At 43.6% G+C, this 19,057-nt stretch overlaps 1 protein-coding gene across 1 annotated transcript in view; it reads left to right on the top strand.

The window, feature by feature from the left end:
* SLC2A4RG (SLC2A4 regulator) overlaps positions 1-19,057 on the top strand; it is a 201,324-nt gene that overhangs the window by 107,214 nt on the left and 75,053 nt on the right. The window contains exons 5-6 of the mRNA XM_069243267.1: positions 2,651-2,751; positions 3,137-3,401. Of these exons, the coding sequence (XP_069099368.1) occupies positions 2,651-2,751; positions 3,137-3,401 (366 nt within the window). The remainder of the gene's footprint in view (positions 1-2,650; positions 2,752-3,136; positions 3,402-19,057) is intronic.

Genomic DNA, 19,057 nt, shown 5'->3' with positions numbered 1-19,057 from the left:
ATTTTGAAGACAAGGAGGGCAACAAAGATGTATCAGATCCGTTAGTTGCTCATCTTTGTAAAAATGGCATACTTGATTGAAGGAGTTCAGTGTATTAATCTAGAACAGTGGCTTCCAAACTTTTCTGCACCACAACCCACTTTTAAGAACAACAAATTTACATGTCTCGCCTACCTTTAATGAACATGAGGAGGGGCAATTTTTGAATATAGCTAAAGCATCATGTGGTAGCGCATTGTCAATTGCAGACATAACATTTTCCACTGAAACGGCCCCTAACGAAGCATCTTTATACAATTAAACTGATACTATTGTACAGCATACATCATAATGCATGCAAATTGGGTTTCTGTGAATATCATTTTTGCAAATGTGATTCATGTTTGCTTATCTAACTGCTGAATACCTACAGTCCATTTACAGGCATTTACATTTTGTTGTGTATTGCAAAAACAGACATCCTACAGCCATTTCTTTCAGACTCCCTGTTCTCCAGCACAATTGTCACACAATTCACACTAAAAACTCCTCTAACTTTGCAGGCTGAGGGGAAAAGGAAGTAAACACCAGTCCCATGTTAAAAGAATAGCAGCAGTTTTTCCGAAGACCGAGCCTCACATTAGACTTGCAGGCAATTGTGACAATATAAATACAGAATTTAAATGCATCTTTATTTATTGCTCATACTTCGCCGACCCACCAAAAATTGACTTGTGACGCACTAGTGGGTCAGGGCCCACAGTTTGGAAAACATTGATCTAGGAGGATTGACATGTCTAGTTGTTAGATATTTTTCCAGTGTTCCTGGCCGGCCCTCTCAATTAACGCAGCTTGCTGTGTCTTCACTGTAAGTGGGAATATTCAAAAGCTGTGATGAGTGAGATGGTTTTGATTATTATTATTATTATTTTTTTAAGTTTTAAATTGATTAATCGTGTGTTTCAGAATTTGTTTTGTTTGAAATTAATGGCATTTGTAAGGACATGAGTTTAATAGGTTATGCTTGTTTGTGTCAGGATGCACAAACTTTTTTCTTCAAACCCCATGGGATTGATGCACTATTTCATCTGTAACTGCCTCCACCAATGACCCGCTATCCAAGAACCTGAGAGTTAGTGGTTGACAGTGGGAATGGAATAAGAGAGAAAACAGACAATGGACTCAACCTCTCTGTTTTTGACAGTGTTGTCTGGAGGACGTAGTGGGTATCTATGGGCAAACAATGTTTAGTAAGGCTCTGCACAAAACTGTTACTTTGAATGATATACCTTACCAGTATCTTTGTATAACTAACTCTTTCTACGTTGGCGTGGAACGTGTAAATCCTAAAACTAAACATGCAAAACTTGAGTATCGTAACTACTCTGTGTTGGTCAACTTTCAAGTTACAAGCAATAAATACTTCCAACCCTGCTTCCTTACAGATTGTTCTTTGTGGTAAGTCATAGTGATCAAAGTCCCAAAGATCAGGTCTTTATCAAAGTCTTAATTATTCAACATGACAAGTGATTTATATAGCAGTGCCAATGATTTAAACTAGCTAAGATTTGAAAAGTTGAAAAATATTTCAAGGGGAAAGTCTCTTCAACTAATAAAGTGACACAACCTTTTACAAGTGACCCTTTTAAGTTTGCAGTAAAAGATACATTTTATCTTAGCCAAAACAGACCGTTTTCCTCTAGGAGTCCTTCAATGTCATAGGTATCAGCCAGAAATACAGAAACGGTCAGGTGGCCCGTTGCCTGAACTTGAAAAAAGATCTGTAGCATTTTTGCTGCGAAGGGATATTGAAAAATCTGTTCCTGACAGACCTGGAATCTGCATTATTATTTCATTTGTCAGCTATCTCTATTTATGTATCTAAGGCAAATGCTGTTTTTTTGTGGCAAGAGCCTGGAATGGGAAAGAAAATCTACTTTCCCACACTCAAAGCTAAGTAATTAAGGCTCAAGGAAAGAAAATATAACCCATGCCTTCAAGTAAAGTTGCAAGAGACCTTGCCACAATCTGTGGGTCACACTCGAGAGTCAAGAAACCCTAATATGTCTTGGACAATTTCTCTGTTTCCCAAGCAGTAGGATCGAGGATTTTTTGTTTGTTTTGATTTCCATTCCCTCTTTTTCACCCATAAACCTATCCTATTCTGGACCATTTTTTTTAACCCTTCTTTTCACACGTGTGGGCTTATGGTACCGGTGAGGAATTAAAAAGAAATTAGTCTTGGTATTAGAGAGACATGATTATTTATTTTATCAGTGCCATTTCACCTCCCTCCCTGTGCAGCACACTTCCACTTTATATATCTGATTTCAGTTTTCACATTCTGACGACTTGCCTGAGCATCTTACTGTAAGATTTGCACGCAGGTGTACTTGTTTTTCATAGAGTCTGCTTTAGCAAACATTTGCACTATTGCCTTGCACAAATGTGGATTGCTTATTGTCATACGGGGTTAGTCATTTCATTTCTTGTTTTCTTTTATATTTTTTTCATATGTATGTATGTATAAATGGGGTGAGCCAAAAGATGAATAGAATCATGTCTAAGTTGGTTTGGGTATCAACAGGGGTGTGCTAATTTTGAAGTAAGATTCCTGGAGGGTAAATATAAGGGGGCCTAGTTTATCATATCAATCTTGTTTTCTTCCTAGAACTCTGTGAAGGTGATGTTTAAGTGCTTGTGGAAGAATTGTGGGAAGGTACTCAGTACCTCATCTGGAATTCAGAAACACATCCGAGCTGTCCATCTTGGGTAAGTGACCTAGACTATTGCAGGAATAAAAGCAACCTTGTGGGATTCGCATCTTCCTAAAAGCTAGGTGTGGTGAGTGGTTGAATAGGAAAAAAGTAACCGAAATAGTAGAGGAAATTTGGTAGAGCACCACATCGTATCCAAAAAGCTATTTTTTAAAATAAATGTCTGGACTGTAAAAATAATGTAGAGAAAATTTAAATTTGTTTTACCTATCCTCATCTTACATGTGTTCACGGGGAAACATCTCTTTCCTCACACCCCACTTTACCCCTTCATCACTCAATCTTTTGGACCAGTGGCTGTAAATCTGGAAAGGAAAGGCTTCCGTCATATTTTTCTTCTACATGTACAAAATATACAATTGTATTTGTGTTTCTTGTAGCCGTCGGGCTGAGCCAGATCATAGTGATGGCGAGGAGGACTTTTACTACACAGAGATAGATGTGAACATGGATTCCTTGACAGATGGCCTCTCCAGCCTGACACCAGTGTCTCCTACAACTTCCACACCCCCAGTGTTTCCTATATTGGAGCAATCTGCCTGGACCCTGCCTGCACCAACCAACTCAGAGTTGCCCCTTGTGACACCCCTGAGCCTTTCTGCTCCAACCAGCTTGTGCCACGTCCACACAGATCACGCCTATCAGGTGAGCATCAGGTTGAGGTTTTGTTAGTGGCATCATTAAGACAGTTGACATGACTTGATTTATACCTATAGTATTTTATATACCACCGCTTTATTTCTGTTGATTAAATAATTGGTTATAACAAGTAAAACCTCAATTCCTGAGTACATTTCAATAGCCTTTTGTTTTCAGACCATGGATTAATGTCTGTAGGAAAGTGAACTACATGCCCTTGAAGGGCTTCCACTTTGAAAGAATAATCTCATGCACTATCTTTACCTATGTAAGTGTCTCTTCCTTTTCATATGCTGTAATTTTTAGAAACTGAATAGAAAAAAGATCTCTGTAGGCAATGTTTAGGTGTGGTGTTCAAAATGAGATAATATGTAAGGTCACCTTGGCTAAGGGCCCGCTACCTCTTCCCAGAATGTTTCTCTAGGTGGCTGCATCTTCTGGCAGCTTAAGCCCGTTCCTTACAGCTTTATCTACTTCTACCACTCAGTCACTTTACCGAAAACACCTTTGGAAGTTGAGTTGCTGTGTATACCTCAATGACTGGGATGTGATTCTAGTACATGGGACCCCTTTTATGGGGTAATTAAAGTGTGTGTGAATTCAAGCGGTGCTGTACCAAGCTTGATCCAATGCACTGCGTTTTTGAGTTCCTGCGTCAAAATCTTGCTTCAAGATTGGAACCCCAGAAGTAAGTATCCTGCTTGATCAGTGGTTAATACATTGGCTCTTTTATAACTTTAGGTATGTTGTGTCTCGTAAGGCTGCAGATAAGGTCCAAAAAGTCCAGGTGTTGGAATGTGTCCTGAAGATAGAAAAAATGGAAGTTAGAAGGTTGAGAACAAAACCTTATTTAGATTCAGTGTTGCCTTTCATGCTTTGGACAGTGTAGATCAATGCACCTTTGTCTGGACAAAATGTTAAAGATTCCTTTATTGCCCAAGTAAAAGAAGAAATGCAGTGTGTTGGGGTATTGGTTTGGACTTTACAATTGACTTTCTAGTGTGATGTAGCATACATGACTTCAAGAAAGGGGCTCAACAGAACGTGAATTCTCTCGTAGGGGATCTCCATTGATAGTCATAAGCATTTGAATAGTTCTGCCCGCATACGGCTATCCAGGAGTACTTCTTTATATAATGCCTTCTTAAGCGTAGACGTTCGCCTTACTTCAGGAATACCTGTAAAAACACTTAAGAAAGAACAAAAAATGCACCCTAGGCAAAGAGGCTGCAGTGGTGCAATTCTTCAGACTGCACTTAGAAAAGGGTTAAAACAGCCATATAAATGCATAATTTGAGGTAAATGTTTTACACAAGGGCTCAAATCTCCTTCACTAACCCTTTTCTGTAAAAGTAAGATGAAGAATAAAAGGACAGTGTAGCCCCATTGGCTGTTATGTGCCTTTAAGGCTGCAGAGACTACCAGTATGCCATCATGTTCAGCAGGTAACAGTTACTTCTTCAGTTCTTTCTTTCCCCTATCTGGTGACAGGATCCTGGAACACTAAGCTCGGCCTTATAGGTTTTTTTTTTTTTCTTCAAAATTCACTTCACTCAACGGCTTTCATCATTCTCTCACATTTTAAGGCTTTTTCTGACAGAAACTTGAGGAATTTGTTTTCCATTTTTATACCTTCTCTGTTTGACCTGTGGGAGGAAGAAGGCTAAATCAGACCCTCTCAATGTCTATTCTCTGCCTTCCCTCTAGTTACCTTCCAGACCAGTGTCAACATTCAACAAGTTTTCACGTTGTACCCTGAGAGAGAAGATTCGTCTCCATAGCACAGAAGAGCGGCGCAGGCAGGTGAGACTTCAGAGCGAGGAGAGGGTCAGTCCTATACCAGGTCTCTTACATCTGCCTCTGAGGGATGCGTAAGATCCACAAAGAGTGCCAGCTCGAAAACGCCATCTTTCCAGGTCGAGGGAGTTGGCTTCGAGACAAGGTACAGCACTGACTTGCTCGCCTTTAAGGACTGGATTACCATTGAGGTTACGATAAAGATTGACTTTGAGGCAAGGTAGAACGCATACTCCTTCTACACGAACTATCAAGTTGACATTGAGCATATTGATGTCAAGGTGGCTAGATCCTTCGACTCCAAGGAGCTGTCCAACGTCTTCTCATAGGAGAAGATTGACATTGAGGTGTCGTCGACTGCAGTCACTGTCGAGTCATCATTGGAGGTCAACGTTGAAGTCTGTCTCGATGTCGAGGAGAAAAAGGATACATATATACCCTTCAACTGACTCGGAGTACTCATGGGGCTATTCCCCTTCATCACCAATAGTACTGCTGGATTCACCACCTCCTCTACCACATCCTCCTCTGCTGCCTGCACCAGCAACTCCTGCACATCCACAGGCGCCTGTACCTATGGCACCACCACAGTGTAGATCACTCTATTGGTCACACCAGCACAGGCATCATTCCAGGTGTTCTTCATCTTCTAGGCGCTCTTGTCATCGCAGCCACCTTTCTCGGACAACATGTAAACATCGATCCAGACACACAACGTCCTCATCATCTTCGCTTTGTTTAAACAAAAAAAAAAATATTTATCATTTTTAAACATACTAAAGAGCAAACACAAAGTAATTGCAGAATAAAACCTGAAAGTGAAAGAGACACAAGGGTAGTAAGGGTGACGAAAGCCGCACTTCTAGGTAGTAACACAATAGTTTATAGCATATACATGTGGAAGAGCAATGTCTGGTGCAATCAGGCCGAGTGCCCTACTACCCAGCAGGCACCAAAGTGAGTAACAGAATACCCACAACCAAACCTAGAGAAAATAATTGGCCAGAGCACACAGAATGTAGTGTCCAATAGTGTTGCAGGGATGAGAAACCCTGATGGTATGTTCAAAATAAGCGAAAGCTTGAGGTTGAAGAAAACGTCCAGAGTCTTGTTAGTAGAAAGTGCTTTTATTCGTAGGTGTTGTAGAGCATGATAATCGTCATAGATAAACAGCCAACACGTGTTTCGTCACACAAGTGACTTTATCAAGGCTGGGCCGTCCGGCCAGAGAAATCAATGTTGATTAGATCCGTGGGCTGGAATAAGTGATAGAGATCTTAACGTATTGGTGAAATTCAGAGTGGTAAGGCTGCCTGAGCAGCTGCAGGGTGGTTGAGTAATTGAGCGCGTAGGTAAAGAAAGGTATGGGAGGCCCTGATAGAGCGTCTCTTTCACTGCTCACCGCGCCTCCCCGGCCGGACTTTCTAAGGTCTTGTCTATACGGCTTATCAGGGCCTCCCATACCTTTCTTTACCTACGCGCTCAATTACTCAACCACCCTGCAGCTGCTCAGGCAGCCTTACCACTCTGAATTTCACCAATACGTTAAGATCTCTATCACTTATTCCAGCCCACGGATCTAATCAACATTGATTTCTCTGGCCGGACGGCCCAGCCTTGATAAAGTAACTTGTGTGACGAAACACGTGTTGGCTGTTTATCTATGACGATTATCATGCTCTACAACACCTACAAATAAAAGCACTTTCTACTAACAAGACTCTGGACGTTTTCTTCAACCTCAAGCTTTCGCTTATTTTGAACATACCATCAGGGTTTCTCATCCCTGCAACACTATTGGACACTACATTCTGTGTGCTCTGGCCAATTCTTTTCACAAAGTAATTGCAGTGAAACTGTGCTAAATGTGAATACCAGACTATTGTTAGAAATTATAGGTTGTGTTTCTATCGATTAAATAAAGGATGGTTGGGCCAACGGGCAGTAAAATGACAATTAGAAAAGAGGCAGAAATAGTGACATGGAAAGAGTGGGTTCAGCATGAGCTAGAATCGTTAGAGATCTGAGAGAGTGGCAGAGAAGTGGTGCGTGTATTCAAATAGTTCCCTCAGTGGTTGACAAGTATCCTTCGGTCTAGACGACACAGGCTATAGCTAGGCGTAAAGTTCACTATTAGTGTCACAATATGTGAGACTGGTCAGCCAGGAAGTGATATTTGGCATATATTTTGAGCCCCATAGAAGCGATATCTCGCGTTTGGCCAGTAAGGGCAAAATCTCAGTAAGGCGCCTAATGGACCTTGGCAAGTCTCCAGTGTAGCCAAGAAGGGCCGTAAGTGGGTCAGGACGGGGAGGCCAACCTACAATGATCAATAATCGATCATACACCTAACACCAAAAGCAACTAATATTTGTACAAGTCCTTGTCATGTGTGAAAAGTCTGCAGTCGGTGCATGACACTTGGAGCAGGCAATAATATATAAGCCCTCCTTAGGAAGTTGAAGTGTACTAGCTTGTGGCACTGGTTAAGGGAGACAAATCGGCTCTGCATACAGCATGCCTCCCAAACTTTTTGGGTGAGTGGACATGCCACATCACTCTCCCAGGACTCTCTGAGCTGAGCATCTGGAACAGGAAGAGCCTCAATACACACATGATAGAGTTATGGAGACCAGTCGAGCACCCAAGTCTGCTGTAGGGACCAGGGTAAGTGGTGCAAATTTGTCCGGACCCAACAGGTAAGTGGGGTAGCATGCATGCAAAGCGCATTGTAAGCGACCGAACACGAAATGCTGTAATTGAGTGGCATGTGTGAAACGTGTATCTGTAGTGCGTGAAAATATGTGATTGTCCGGGAAAAGGTCTCCAAGGGTATGAAGTTGAAAAGTATGTAATATTCGCTGAACCAGTGCCTCCTGCGTAATAGGCATAGAAGCATTATAAATCAGTTTCAGTGCTGGGGAGTACAGCGTGTCACGGTGAAGTAGGCGTGCAAGTTTACGCCACGCCCAAGCAGTTGTAGAGAGAGTTTGAATATCTCTGCAATGGAGTGGGACTCCCCCCCCCCCCCCCAGGTAGGAGGGCATTCAGCGGGACAAGAGCCGGCAGGCCCCACTGTGGGATGGAGTTTGGAAGGCGAGCATTAGGATGATACCAGTGATATGAATACTGACATTGTGCAGCAAGGTAGTAAAGCTGGAGGTGGGGAAACCCAAAACCACCCGCTCATAGGGGAGAGTGAGGACCTCCCATCCAATACGTGGATGTTTATCTGCCCATACCAGCCGAACGAGCAAGCTTCAGAGTGTCGCAAAAAAGGAATTAATACGCGGGACCGGACTGTTCAAAAAGAGATACAAGAATTGTGGCAGAACCATCATTTTAATGAGCGATATCCGGCCTGCCATAGGGAGCAGCAGCTTCACCCATCTGTGCTTGTGAGCAGTGAGTCTTTCCACCGCAGGCCCATAATTTAAATGTATCACCTGTTCCTTGTCTCTATGAATATGAATACCTAGGTATTTTGCAGAGTCTGGGCGCCCGCAAAGGGAACTCAGTCACCGTCGGACAGGTACTGTCTGTCAGTGGAAAAGGCTCTGATTTGTTCCAGTTAATATGCAGCCCAGAGAATTCCCCAAAGCGAGTCACTTAGTCGAGGATTGGTTTAAGATTAGTGTTAAGGTGGCACACACAGTGATACAAGGAGTGGCCCGCTGATAAATTGTAGTACTATGTGTATGCGTCCTTTCCACAAATGGCGCACCAGAGGGTCCATTGTCAGAATAAAGAGCAAAGGGGACAGAGGGCACCCCTGCCGCATAATGTGTGTTATGGGCAAAAAAGGAGCGAGCGCACCGTTTAGTCGTATAGCAGCTGTGGGCTGCGATTACAGCAGGGAGATCAAATCGTGGTAACCTCCGGTAAACCGGAGCTTACGTAGGACAGTATGTAAAAAGGGCCACTCAAGTGAATCAAATGCTTTTTCGGCATCTACTAGGGCAATAGCCACTGGAACTTCAGGGGACACTCTGTTTAGCACGGTGATTAAGGGAGGTGGAGTGGTGCGGAACAAAGCCAGACTGAGCGGGGGAACTAATATTATCCAGGAGGAGGGAAAGGTGGGTAGTGACCATGTTGGCCAGAATCTTATTGTCGAAATTTAGTAAGGAAAGGGGTCGGTATGATCCACAATATAGAGGGTCCTTACTGGGCTTTGGCAAAAGGGTAATAACCGCCTCACGCATTGTCTCGGGGAGAACCTCAGTCTCCAGTGCCTCAGCATATACTGATATAAGGGGAGGACTAAGATTTTTTTAATATTTGTTGTGAAACGCACCAGTAAACCCATCCAGCCCCGGGGCGCACTTCCCAGCCAGCAAATCTATTGCCTGTGAAGCTTCCGTGGCAGACAAAATCTCACTGAGGAACTGCTGTTGGGCGTAGGTTAACCAGATGATACCAATGTCCTCTAGATATTCTTGCAATGCGGAGCGTGGCAGCAAGAGTTGCACTGTATACAGATTGGAGTAGTATGTGAAGAGTTCCGCCTGGACCTCCTCAGTACCGATGGCAATACTACCATCCAGTCTTTTAATTTCACGGATGTGGGACGTCGGATATGAGAGGTGAAGCAATCTGGCCAGCATCCTCCTGGGTCTGTCCGCCACACCATATCCATGGCCCTTGGTGTACTTGCCCATGTATTGCGCCTTCCTATCTGCCAGTATGTTGAACTCATCAAGCAACAGCTTACGATTACATAGTTGGGGGTGTAATCACTGTCTCACGGTCAATATCAGTAGGCTGTGCCTTCACTTGTTCACTTGTGCTAGACAGTGACGTATATCGCGCAGGACCCGAAATGTATGGATATGCAAATCCCTCTGGTATATGCCTTAAAGGCATCTCACAGCACCCCCCAGGTACTCACTGAGCCCTCATTTAACTTGAAAAAGTCAACCATTGCTTCCCTCACGGTTGCGCACAGCGGAGCGCCCAGCAACACCTTGTCTGGGAACCTCCAGCGTTTCCTTGCGCTGCTGGCTGCGGGGTTAGCGAGTGTGGCTAGCACCTGTGAGTAATCTGGCAATGTACAGGGTAAGTCTTTAGCTGTGACCCAGTACTAGCGAAAATACTAGCGAAAATCCAATAGCCGATACGCGACCAGGTGCCATGGGGCGCTGAGTGGAAAGTGTAGGCCAAGGTGTCAGTGCCAAACAATCTCCAAGGATCATGTAAAGCAAGATTGTTGCAGAGGTCCTTCACAGTTCAGAGGGAGCGGACATTAGACGTCATGGGGTGAGAAGTGGTGTTTGATGCTGGGTCCACTGCCATTTTGAAATCGCCACCCAACAAGATGTGTTCTACATCAAAGTGATTTATGTGGGAGTGGAGATCATAAAAAATTCAGGAGTGTCAATATTGGGTGCATAAACGGTAGAAAGTAAAATCTTACGGTTATCCAACAGCCCCTCACACATTACATATCTACCACTGCCATCCAACAAGGTCAACAGTGGTCTAAACAATACTGTTTTATGAACCAGAATACACACCCCCTGAGAGTGGGTGCTGTAGCTAGCGAAGTAGCGATGGGGGCCCCATGTGGATGCAAAGGAGGGCGCAGCACCAGCTGGAAGGTGGATCTCTTGTAGGAAAGCAATCTGCACCGCATGCCTGCAAAGGTATTGCAGCACCAATTTGCCTTTACGGGGGTTGTTGAGGCCACGTATGTTCCAGGACATCAATGTTAGGTCTAATGAGTTTTTCACTATTGAGGTGTTAGCCCCAGTATGAAAGAAATGTGTGGTCATATATAGGAAAGGTAAGTACGAGAATAAACTGCATAACATAACAGTATTTGCACGCACAACCCATAGGGGTAAAATAACCCTCCCTCCTCCCACACCCGGCCTAGAATTGCCAAGCGAAACCCACATAACCTTGAACAGAGACATTTACAACAAAAAAATGTATACCTTGGTATAAACCGTGGGCGCATGACAATGCAGTCGTGGAGTACTCCCAGGTCGCAAGCAGGAATGTCAATATGGAATAGGAGAGGGCAGTCTATCTAAGAAACCTGTAATAAAGGAAACTGAGCAGCGAAACAGTGGTTATCATGTGTAGTCAAGGGAGATACAATGTTTAGTCAAACAGGGTGGTATCCACAAATCGATCGGTCTAATCTAGTCCGGGGGGAACAGGTCTATTCTAGAATCGGGCCCAGCATCTAGATCTTCGCGCCCTGAAGAGAAACCACATAGCGATCCACCACACCCAGAGTGTTTGCACAACGCCATGGCTTCGCTAGGATTATCAAAGTAGCACAGTTTACCATTCACCTCCACTCACAGTCTAGCCGGATATATCGTGCCATAACCAACCCCAAGATTTAAAAGCGCGTTCTTGACTTCAGAGAATTTCCACCTGGCTTCCTGAACTGTAGGCATGAAATAGGGAAAGAGGGACACAGCTGCTGATATTGGAAAGAGCCCTTCTCCCTTGGCCAGGCAGAGGGCAGTGTCACCATCCCTATAATTCAATAAACCTGCGGTAATCAGGCGGGCGGACGCCCCGGTTGGAATTCGCAGGCCCAAGGTGGTATGCGCCGTCTCCACCGCAAATGTTGAGGTGAAGCCATGATGTCCCAACAGCTCCACCAGCAGGGTCTCAACGAACAGGTCAAGCCGGCCACTGTTACTGGTTTCAGAGATTCCGGCTATGCACAGGTTATTCCGGTGCCCCAGGCCTTTAAATCTTTGTTTTTCATAGCAACTGATTTCAACCTCCCGTCAACTTTCTCAAGGCACTTCCTCAACAATACTGCATTGTCCTCAATAGCAGAAATGCGGCCTTCTGCTTCCTCCAGATGTGATTGCTGTTTATCCAGCCTGCTTCCCATGTTGTCTAGCCTGTAGGTTAACAAATCATATCTGGTATCAATGGCACGTAATCCGGCCTGCAACTCTGTCAGTATGTCCTCCGCCGCGACAGCCTGGTCCCACACTGGTCCCTTCTGAGCGTCGTCCATGTCCTTCGCTGGTGCGGCAGCGATGCCAACCTGCTGTTATTTCTCAAAAGAAAGTTTTTGCTGTTTAGGGTCGCTGCGGCTCATGGCTGCCTGTGGGCAAAGGCCCCCAGTCTCCACAGACGGTCCACAAGTGCTCCAAGTACCAATAAGCCTCGTACCACACCGTTCAGGAGCCAGGCATAGTGGCAATCACCTGGGACGCCAACCTCAACTGACTGCCAGGTGGGCGCCCCACAACCACCTGCTCAAAGAGGAGGCAAAGCGGTAGTACAGTGCAGTCGGAACGTCCAGCAAAAAACGGGCCTAGTACATGAAACCACCGTCCAGTCCAACTGTAAAGGCCACTCCGCCAGACGCTGGAATCCAGTGTTGGGCAAAGATCATGGGCTAGCCCACCAGCCGATTTGAGCATGGCCTCTGGGCTCACGGCAGCGAGTCAGGGGCCAACGGCGGCAGTGGAAGCCCCCCCACCGCCTCCAGTCCCTGGGGAGGCAAGCCACGCGTCAGCCTCCCAAAGAAGGACGCCCCACAGGCGATCCTTCATAGGTGCCATCATGGTGGCAGGAAGGGCCGCGCCACCCAATGCCCACCGAATCGCGGACAAGGGTGAGCAGGCAACGATGTCCCGGTATCGCTGGGGTGCTGGGAGGGGGGACCACCAGTCGGCCCTGTTCCTCAGGCTCACCCGAGCCCCCTGCCGTCTCAGGGCCTCCGAGGCACGTACGCCAGACGGGCAAAGGCTGTAATTTCAGCAGCACCGCTATACTCCTCAATCGTGCCCCCCTCACCGCTCCGCCACCTCAGTCAGCCTGCCTCTGTGTTCTGGCTGCCTGCTCTCGCCAGGTATACAGGAGCCGCCGCAGGGTCTGCACAGGTGCGCAGCCATTTCGGTCGGCGGCTTGGCCACACCCCAGCCTCATCTTCAACAGGATGCTACTTACCAACATTAACAGATTCTCCGCCTCCTTGCATCTCTCTGGTGGACGACGTATCCACCTTGCAGTAGGTTTTAGTAAGGTGTGCAGCAAAGCTAAACATACAGATGTCTGTTCCTACACCTACCACATCTGTTATCTTTGAGACGCCTCAACAAAGGTCGGCATCAAGGCCCCTACTTCTATTGGTGCCTGGATTGTTGAAGCCTGCAATGGAGCTTTTCTCACCCCAGCACCCTCCAAAAACGGCTCCTTTGAGGCTGCAGAAGAAATATAGGCCTCCACAACAAGCTTCTCTATTCCTTCCTCGAAAAAGCAAAGACGTTCCTTCAGACGTTACCAATACTGGTTTTATCCTCAGAGGTTTCAAACCCCTCATTGCCACCAGATTCGCCATTAGCCACAGCGCCCTTACCAATAGGGGCGGGGCAAGCTTTGCAGAAATCCACCCAAGTGGGTAAACCCACAACCAGCGCCAGACAATTAATCTTCCCTTCCCCCTCTTCTGTTACCCACTCCGGTGGGGGGAAGCATCACACACTATCGCACAGTGGCAAAAGATTTCTGAGTGCTGAATACAGTTCAGAATGGGTAATGTCAGATTCACCAGCTCGCCTCCAACCATACCACCAAAATCATCCAAATATTATTGGCACATGGTTTGGAAAGAAGTCAGCATCTTGCTGCAGAGGCATGCGGTGGAGGTCGTCCCCCACAAACAACGAGGAACAGGTATCTACTCCAGATATTTCTGGTGAAGAAAAAAGGACAAGAACTAATTCATACCCATTCTCGGCTTAAAAAAAACCAACAAATAGATTTGGAGAGAGAAATGTTGGATGCTGGCATTACATCAGATCTACCCTCAACTAGGCAGAGAGATTGTCTCTGCTGTATAGTCCTCCAAGACACATATTTTCATATACCCATTGCAAAGAAACACAGCAAGTTCTTGAGGTTTATAGTGGGGCAGGACCACTATCAATACCAGGTCCTTCCATTCAGCGCGCAGAACCTTCTCCAAGTGAATGGCAGTAGTGGCTGCACATCTCAGGAGGCACTGATCTTTGTCTGTCCCTATCTAGATGATAGGCTAACTTCACTTCACAAGAAGCCCAGCAACATTACAAATGGACTTGCAAGGTCCTCCAGTGGTTGGGTCTGCACATCAACCAAAGCAAATCAGTCCCCAGTTCAGACTCAGCAGTATTTAGGAGCCACAGGTTAGTGTCCTCCCTTCTTGGCTCTATGGCGGCATTTGTCTTCCTCACTTCAAATGCATGCCTTCACATGTGTCCTCTTCAGGAATGTCTTGAGGATCAGTGGGATCAGGCAACTGGGAATACAAGCTCATCCTTTCCCCTTATGTGAAGCAGTCTCCTGCATGGTGGTGCTCTGCGACCAACCTTCTTCACGGGGTGCCTTTCCATCAAAAGGCTCCTTCTCCAACCATAGTTACAGATGCATTGTTACTGGGGTGGGGAGCCCATATAGATTATCTCTAAATACAAATCTGCATGTCGACTTGTTCGCCACTGCAGAAAACAAAAAATGCCAAGACTTTGCCTCGAGGTACTTCCAACCAGGGGCTCTGGGGTATGCCCTATGAATCGAATGGTAAGGCAAATTTATCTACACCTTTCTTCCAATCCCTCTGATCCCAGCAGTCGTCCTCAAGCTGTCCCACTCGGGAGCCAGACTCATCCTGATAGCCCCAGAGTGGCCACATCAGTGGTAGTTCACAGACCTTCACCGGTCAGTGGTAGTTCACAGACCTTCACCGGTCACTGCATTCACATCTCAAGCTGCCATACCGTCTAGACCTACTAACGCAGTTAGGAGGCCAGATGGTTCACCTCAATCTCTCCTCTTTGTATTTGGCAGCATGGCTCCTGAGCTAGTGCAGTATGGACACCTGAACCTGCAGCAAGACTGCATGAACATTCTTGAAGAGGCTAAACAATCGTTAACCCATACAGGTTATGCCTTCAACTGGAAGAGATTCTGCATTTGGTGTTCTTCCAGAGGCTTAGACTCTACATCTTCTCAGGGAGAAGCCATTCTTCCCTACCTACTCTATTTCGCAAAATCTGGATTACAATTCTGTTCCATAAAGGTTAATTTGGCGGTGCTTAATGCCTGCAGAAAATGTCCTTCATAAACCTATTTTTTCAGAATCCCAGTAATTAAAGGCTTCTTTGAAGAGTTAAAGGTCTTCCCTTCCATCAGGCGTCCTTCTTAACATAGTACACAAACAAAACAATGGGGCACACCAAACAGAACAGTATCTCTACTTAAGAGATAATCAAATATTTTGAAGAGACCAAATGACGTATCATGATCAATTTCCCTAAAAATGCTTGTTTGATTCTCTTTCTTCTTAAAAATGAAATAAACGATCATAATTCAGACCAGAAAATACTGTATATAGATAAACAACTAACCAAAAAAAAATTATATGTCCATACAGATATAAATTTTAATACACAGAGAATAATTCTTCTTATATACATAAACATATACATATATATACAAAACATAAAAACAACAAATGAATAGCCATCAGCCGACACGTGTTTCGTCCTGACTGGACTTCTTCAAGGCTGAGAAAATCACAACAAGCAACAATAAATACATTACAAACATATATATACAATTATTACACAAAAAATGAAAGCATATGTACATTTTATCCTATTATTGTCCAAGATAACCAAACAAAAATGTTCTTTTGGTCAGTTCGGTGTCCAAAATGTTATATACATATCATATTTATAATATTAATTTAAATCTATACCAAAGACTGCAAAGGAAGAAAAGAGAACCACCACCACATAGTCTTAGTGGCAAAGCGTTAGTTAGTGTCCAAAGATATAGCATAGAATACTCCCCATATCTTCAAGAATTGGTACATCACCTCCATAGCCAAAGTTCAACATACCACATGCACACCCAAGTGTAAAAAGACTTCTCTTTTGTTGGCATTTTACCATTACATATCCAAAATTTATATCTCGTCAAAAATAGACCGCTCTATGCCTAAAGTGACCCCTCCTTATACCTTGGTGTAAAATAAGTTGTGTACCTTTGCTCACTTCTATGCCCATTATATTCGTGTCACATCTACCACACTCTATGGTAAGAGGGGAGAAAGAAAGGCCATTCCATTAGTCACCTTTTACTTTATCCTAGGTATTCCTAAAAAATGTGAGAGTTTTTCATAATAATGCCATTACTGACCTGTTTCAAAGTCAATCACATCTTTTCCTTCTTCATCATCAATTTGAAGCAATGGACATTGCTAGTTTCATCTATTAGTAAGTCGACTGGAATACAAAACAAATGCAATATCTCTAATAACCTTTCTACTAAATCAAATAGCCTTTAATTCCTATCACCATCCAATCACCTAACAAAGTTTATATCCATGTTTCCATAATTTCCAACAATGAAACATACATATTACTATAGCTCCATTTTTTAAATAATTGCACTAAATACCATTACTAAATTCATACTGTTCACTTACCTAGCCACCCCTCTTCCTAGGCTTTCGTTTTGCTTTCCAAACCCGTTTGTTGATATATCTAGGCAAAGCCTGTCGAGGGAAAACTATGCCTCCTGTGTGCCTTCCGTGAGCCCAGACATCAATGTGAGCCCTTCGCCGGCACTGATAAATGCCGCGTTAGTTCTTAGAAACGAGATTGTTCATAACCGTGACGGAGGGAATCGCGTGCCCCCCGTGAGTCCTCCGATCATTATGTCCTGCCGGAAATCCTCGCGCCGGCATTTAAAATGCCGCGTTGATTTTCAAAGCCGAGTACTAAACATTAAAGATGGACTTACGCCTGTCCGACCAGACTATGGCGGCCATCTTAAAGTGGTGCATTGATCAGGATAAAATTAATGGACAGCAAGGGTGGACTATTTGTGTGTATATATGGCGGCCATTTTGATGTCACAGATCCAGTCTATAAATATATTAGATCCAAACTCATGCCAAAACGGCAGCCATTACTGAATGGCAATTAAAATGCATCGTGTCATTTTGCTAGTAGACCACTCCAAATAGACAGGAGAGATTTCGATGAACAAATTATATATATTTCCAAAAAATCACCATCAATAGTAAGCCGGTAAATTATTGAAAGTGTTTGGAAAAGTGTCAATTAAATCTATTTGCCAACAAAAGAGATCACTTATCCCTTAGTTTTCAGCCATCACATTCCATGAATTGCAACATAATTAATGCCCTCACGTGTATGCAGACGTATCAACATCAATGCTCATGCAGTGAGAGGAAATGAGAAGTCCCCCCAGTGTATAGAAAAACTAGGGTGAAAGAAGGAAAAATTCTCCCACCAAAATAAAACATGGTAATACACTGTATATCACCAGACTCAATTGCTCATACATATGTATGTTATTCTACATCAATAGTATACCCAGTGGATACATTCAAAGGAAATGATACAATTCATCATCCAAATTCATGCCCATTTCGATCGTTCTCAATTTAATGATCCATTTTGCCTCATTTTTTCGCAAATCCAATGTTCTATTGCCACCCCTAACATTTGTCGGGATATGATTTATACCCATATATTTTACTAATGGGACCTCAGTTCCTGGATGTTTATCATTGACATGCCGTACTAATGGTGATGCTGTATCATAATTTCTTAAGGCTCTAATATGTTCTTGGATTCGTTCCTTTAAGGGCCTGATTGTACTGCCCACATATATCTGGCCACATATACATTCCAATATATATACCACAAATTTTGTATTACAGTTGATAAAGGTGGATATTTTGTATTTGTCACTACCATTATAACTGAATTCAGAAGTTTTATGCAGTGCCATGTTACACATATTGCAATTCCCACACTTGTAGAAACCCACAATTTTTTGGGGAAGCCATGTAGCTTTGCTTTCCATTATAGGTGGTAGGAAACATTTACAGACTTCATTTCTAATAGTTTTTCCTCTTCTGTGAACCATTTTTGGTTTCTTAGGAAGTAGAGCAGCAAGTGTCTCATCCGTGTGTAGTACGTTCCAATGTTTGCATAAAATACAATATATATTGTGACTATTCTGACTATACGCCGTACAGAAACTTGTTGCTTTGTATGCCGAATTGTCTCGCATTTTCATATTTTGACCCAAGAGAGTAGATCTACATGTTTGATCAATCTTTTTTTCTTGATGTTTTAATGATATGCTTTGAATAGCCTCTCTGTGTAAACCTATCTTCCAATTTATTGAGTTCCATATTACATACATTTGGATCACTACAATTTCTTTTTAATCTTGTCATTTCCCCAAAGGGAATAGCTAAGATTTGACTTTTGGGGTGCGCACTTTCTGCATGTAGTACAGAATTACAGGCTGTTGGTTTGCGATAGATTTTTGTGTGGATCTTATTATCCATGATGGATATCTCTAGATCCAAAAAGCAAACTTTATTTTTACTAAATTCATACGTCATTTGAATGTTGAAGATATTGCAGTTGATATATTCATAGAATTCCATTAATAGTTGTTCAGATCCAGTCCAAATCATTAAGACATCATCAATAAATCTTCCCCAGAAGAAAATGTTATCAGTGAATATAGAAGGGCCCTTTTTCCAAATGTGTACTGCCTCAAAGAAACCCATGTATATATTTGCATATGATGGAGAGAATCGTGAGCCCATCGCTACTCCTTGTGATTGCTTAAACCATTGCCCCTCATGTAAAAATACATTATTTTCCAATGTAAACTCAATCATATACAATATCATTTCAGTATGTTCCATGTGAGATGCCGATCTCCCAGACAGAAAATGTCGCACTGCCTGTAAACCTTTATCTTTGGGGATACATGTGTATAAGGATGATACATCTAGAGTGACCAACATCATATATTGAGTCCAATTCACGTCCTCCAGT

This window comes from Pleurodeles waltl, chromosome 7 (assembly GCF_031143425.1).
Source record: "Pleurodeles waltl isolate 20211129_DDA chromosome 7, aPleWal1.hap1.20221129, whole genome shotgun sequence".
NCBI classification, from domain to species: domain Eukaryota; kingdom Metazoa; phylum Chordata; class Amphibia; order Caudata; family Salamandridae; genus Pleurodeles; species Pleurodeles waltl.
The sequence above is the reverse complement of the archived record's forward strand: the minus strand, read 5'-3'. Positions and strand labels throughout refer to the sequence as shown.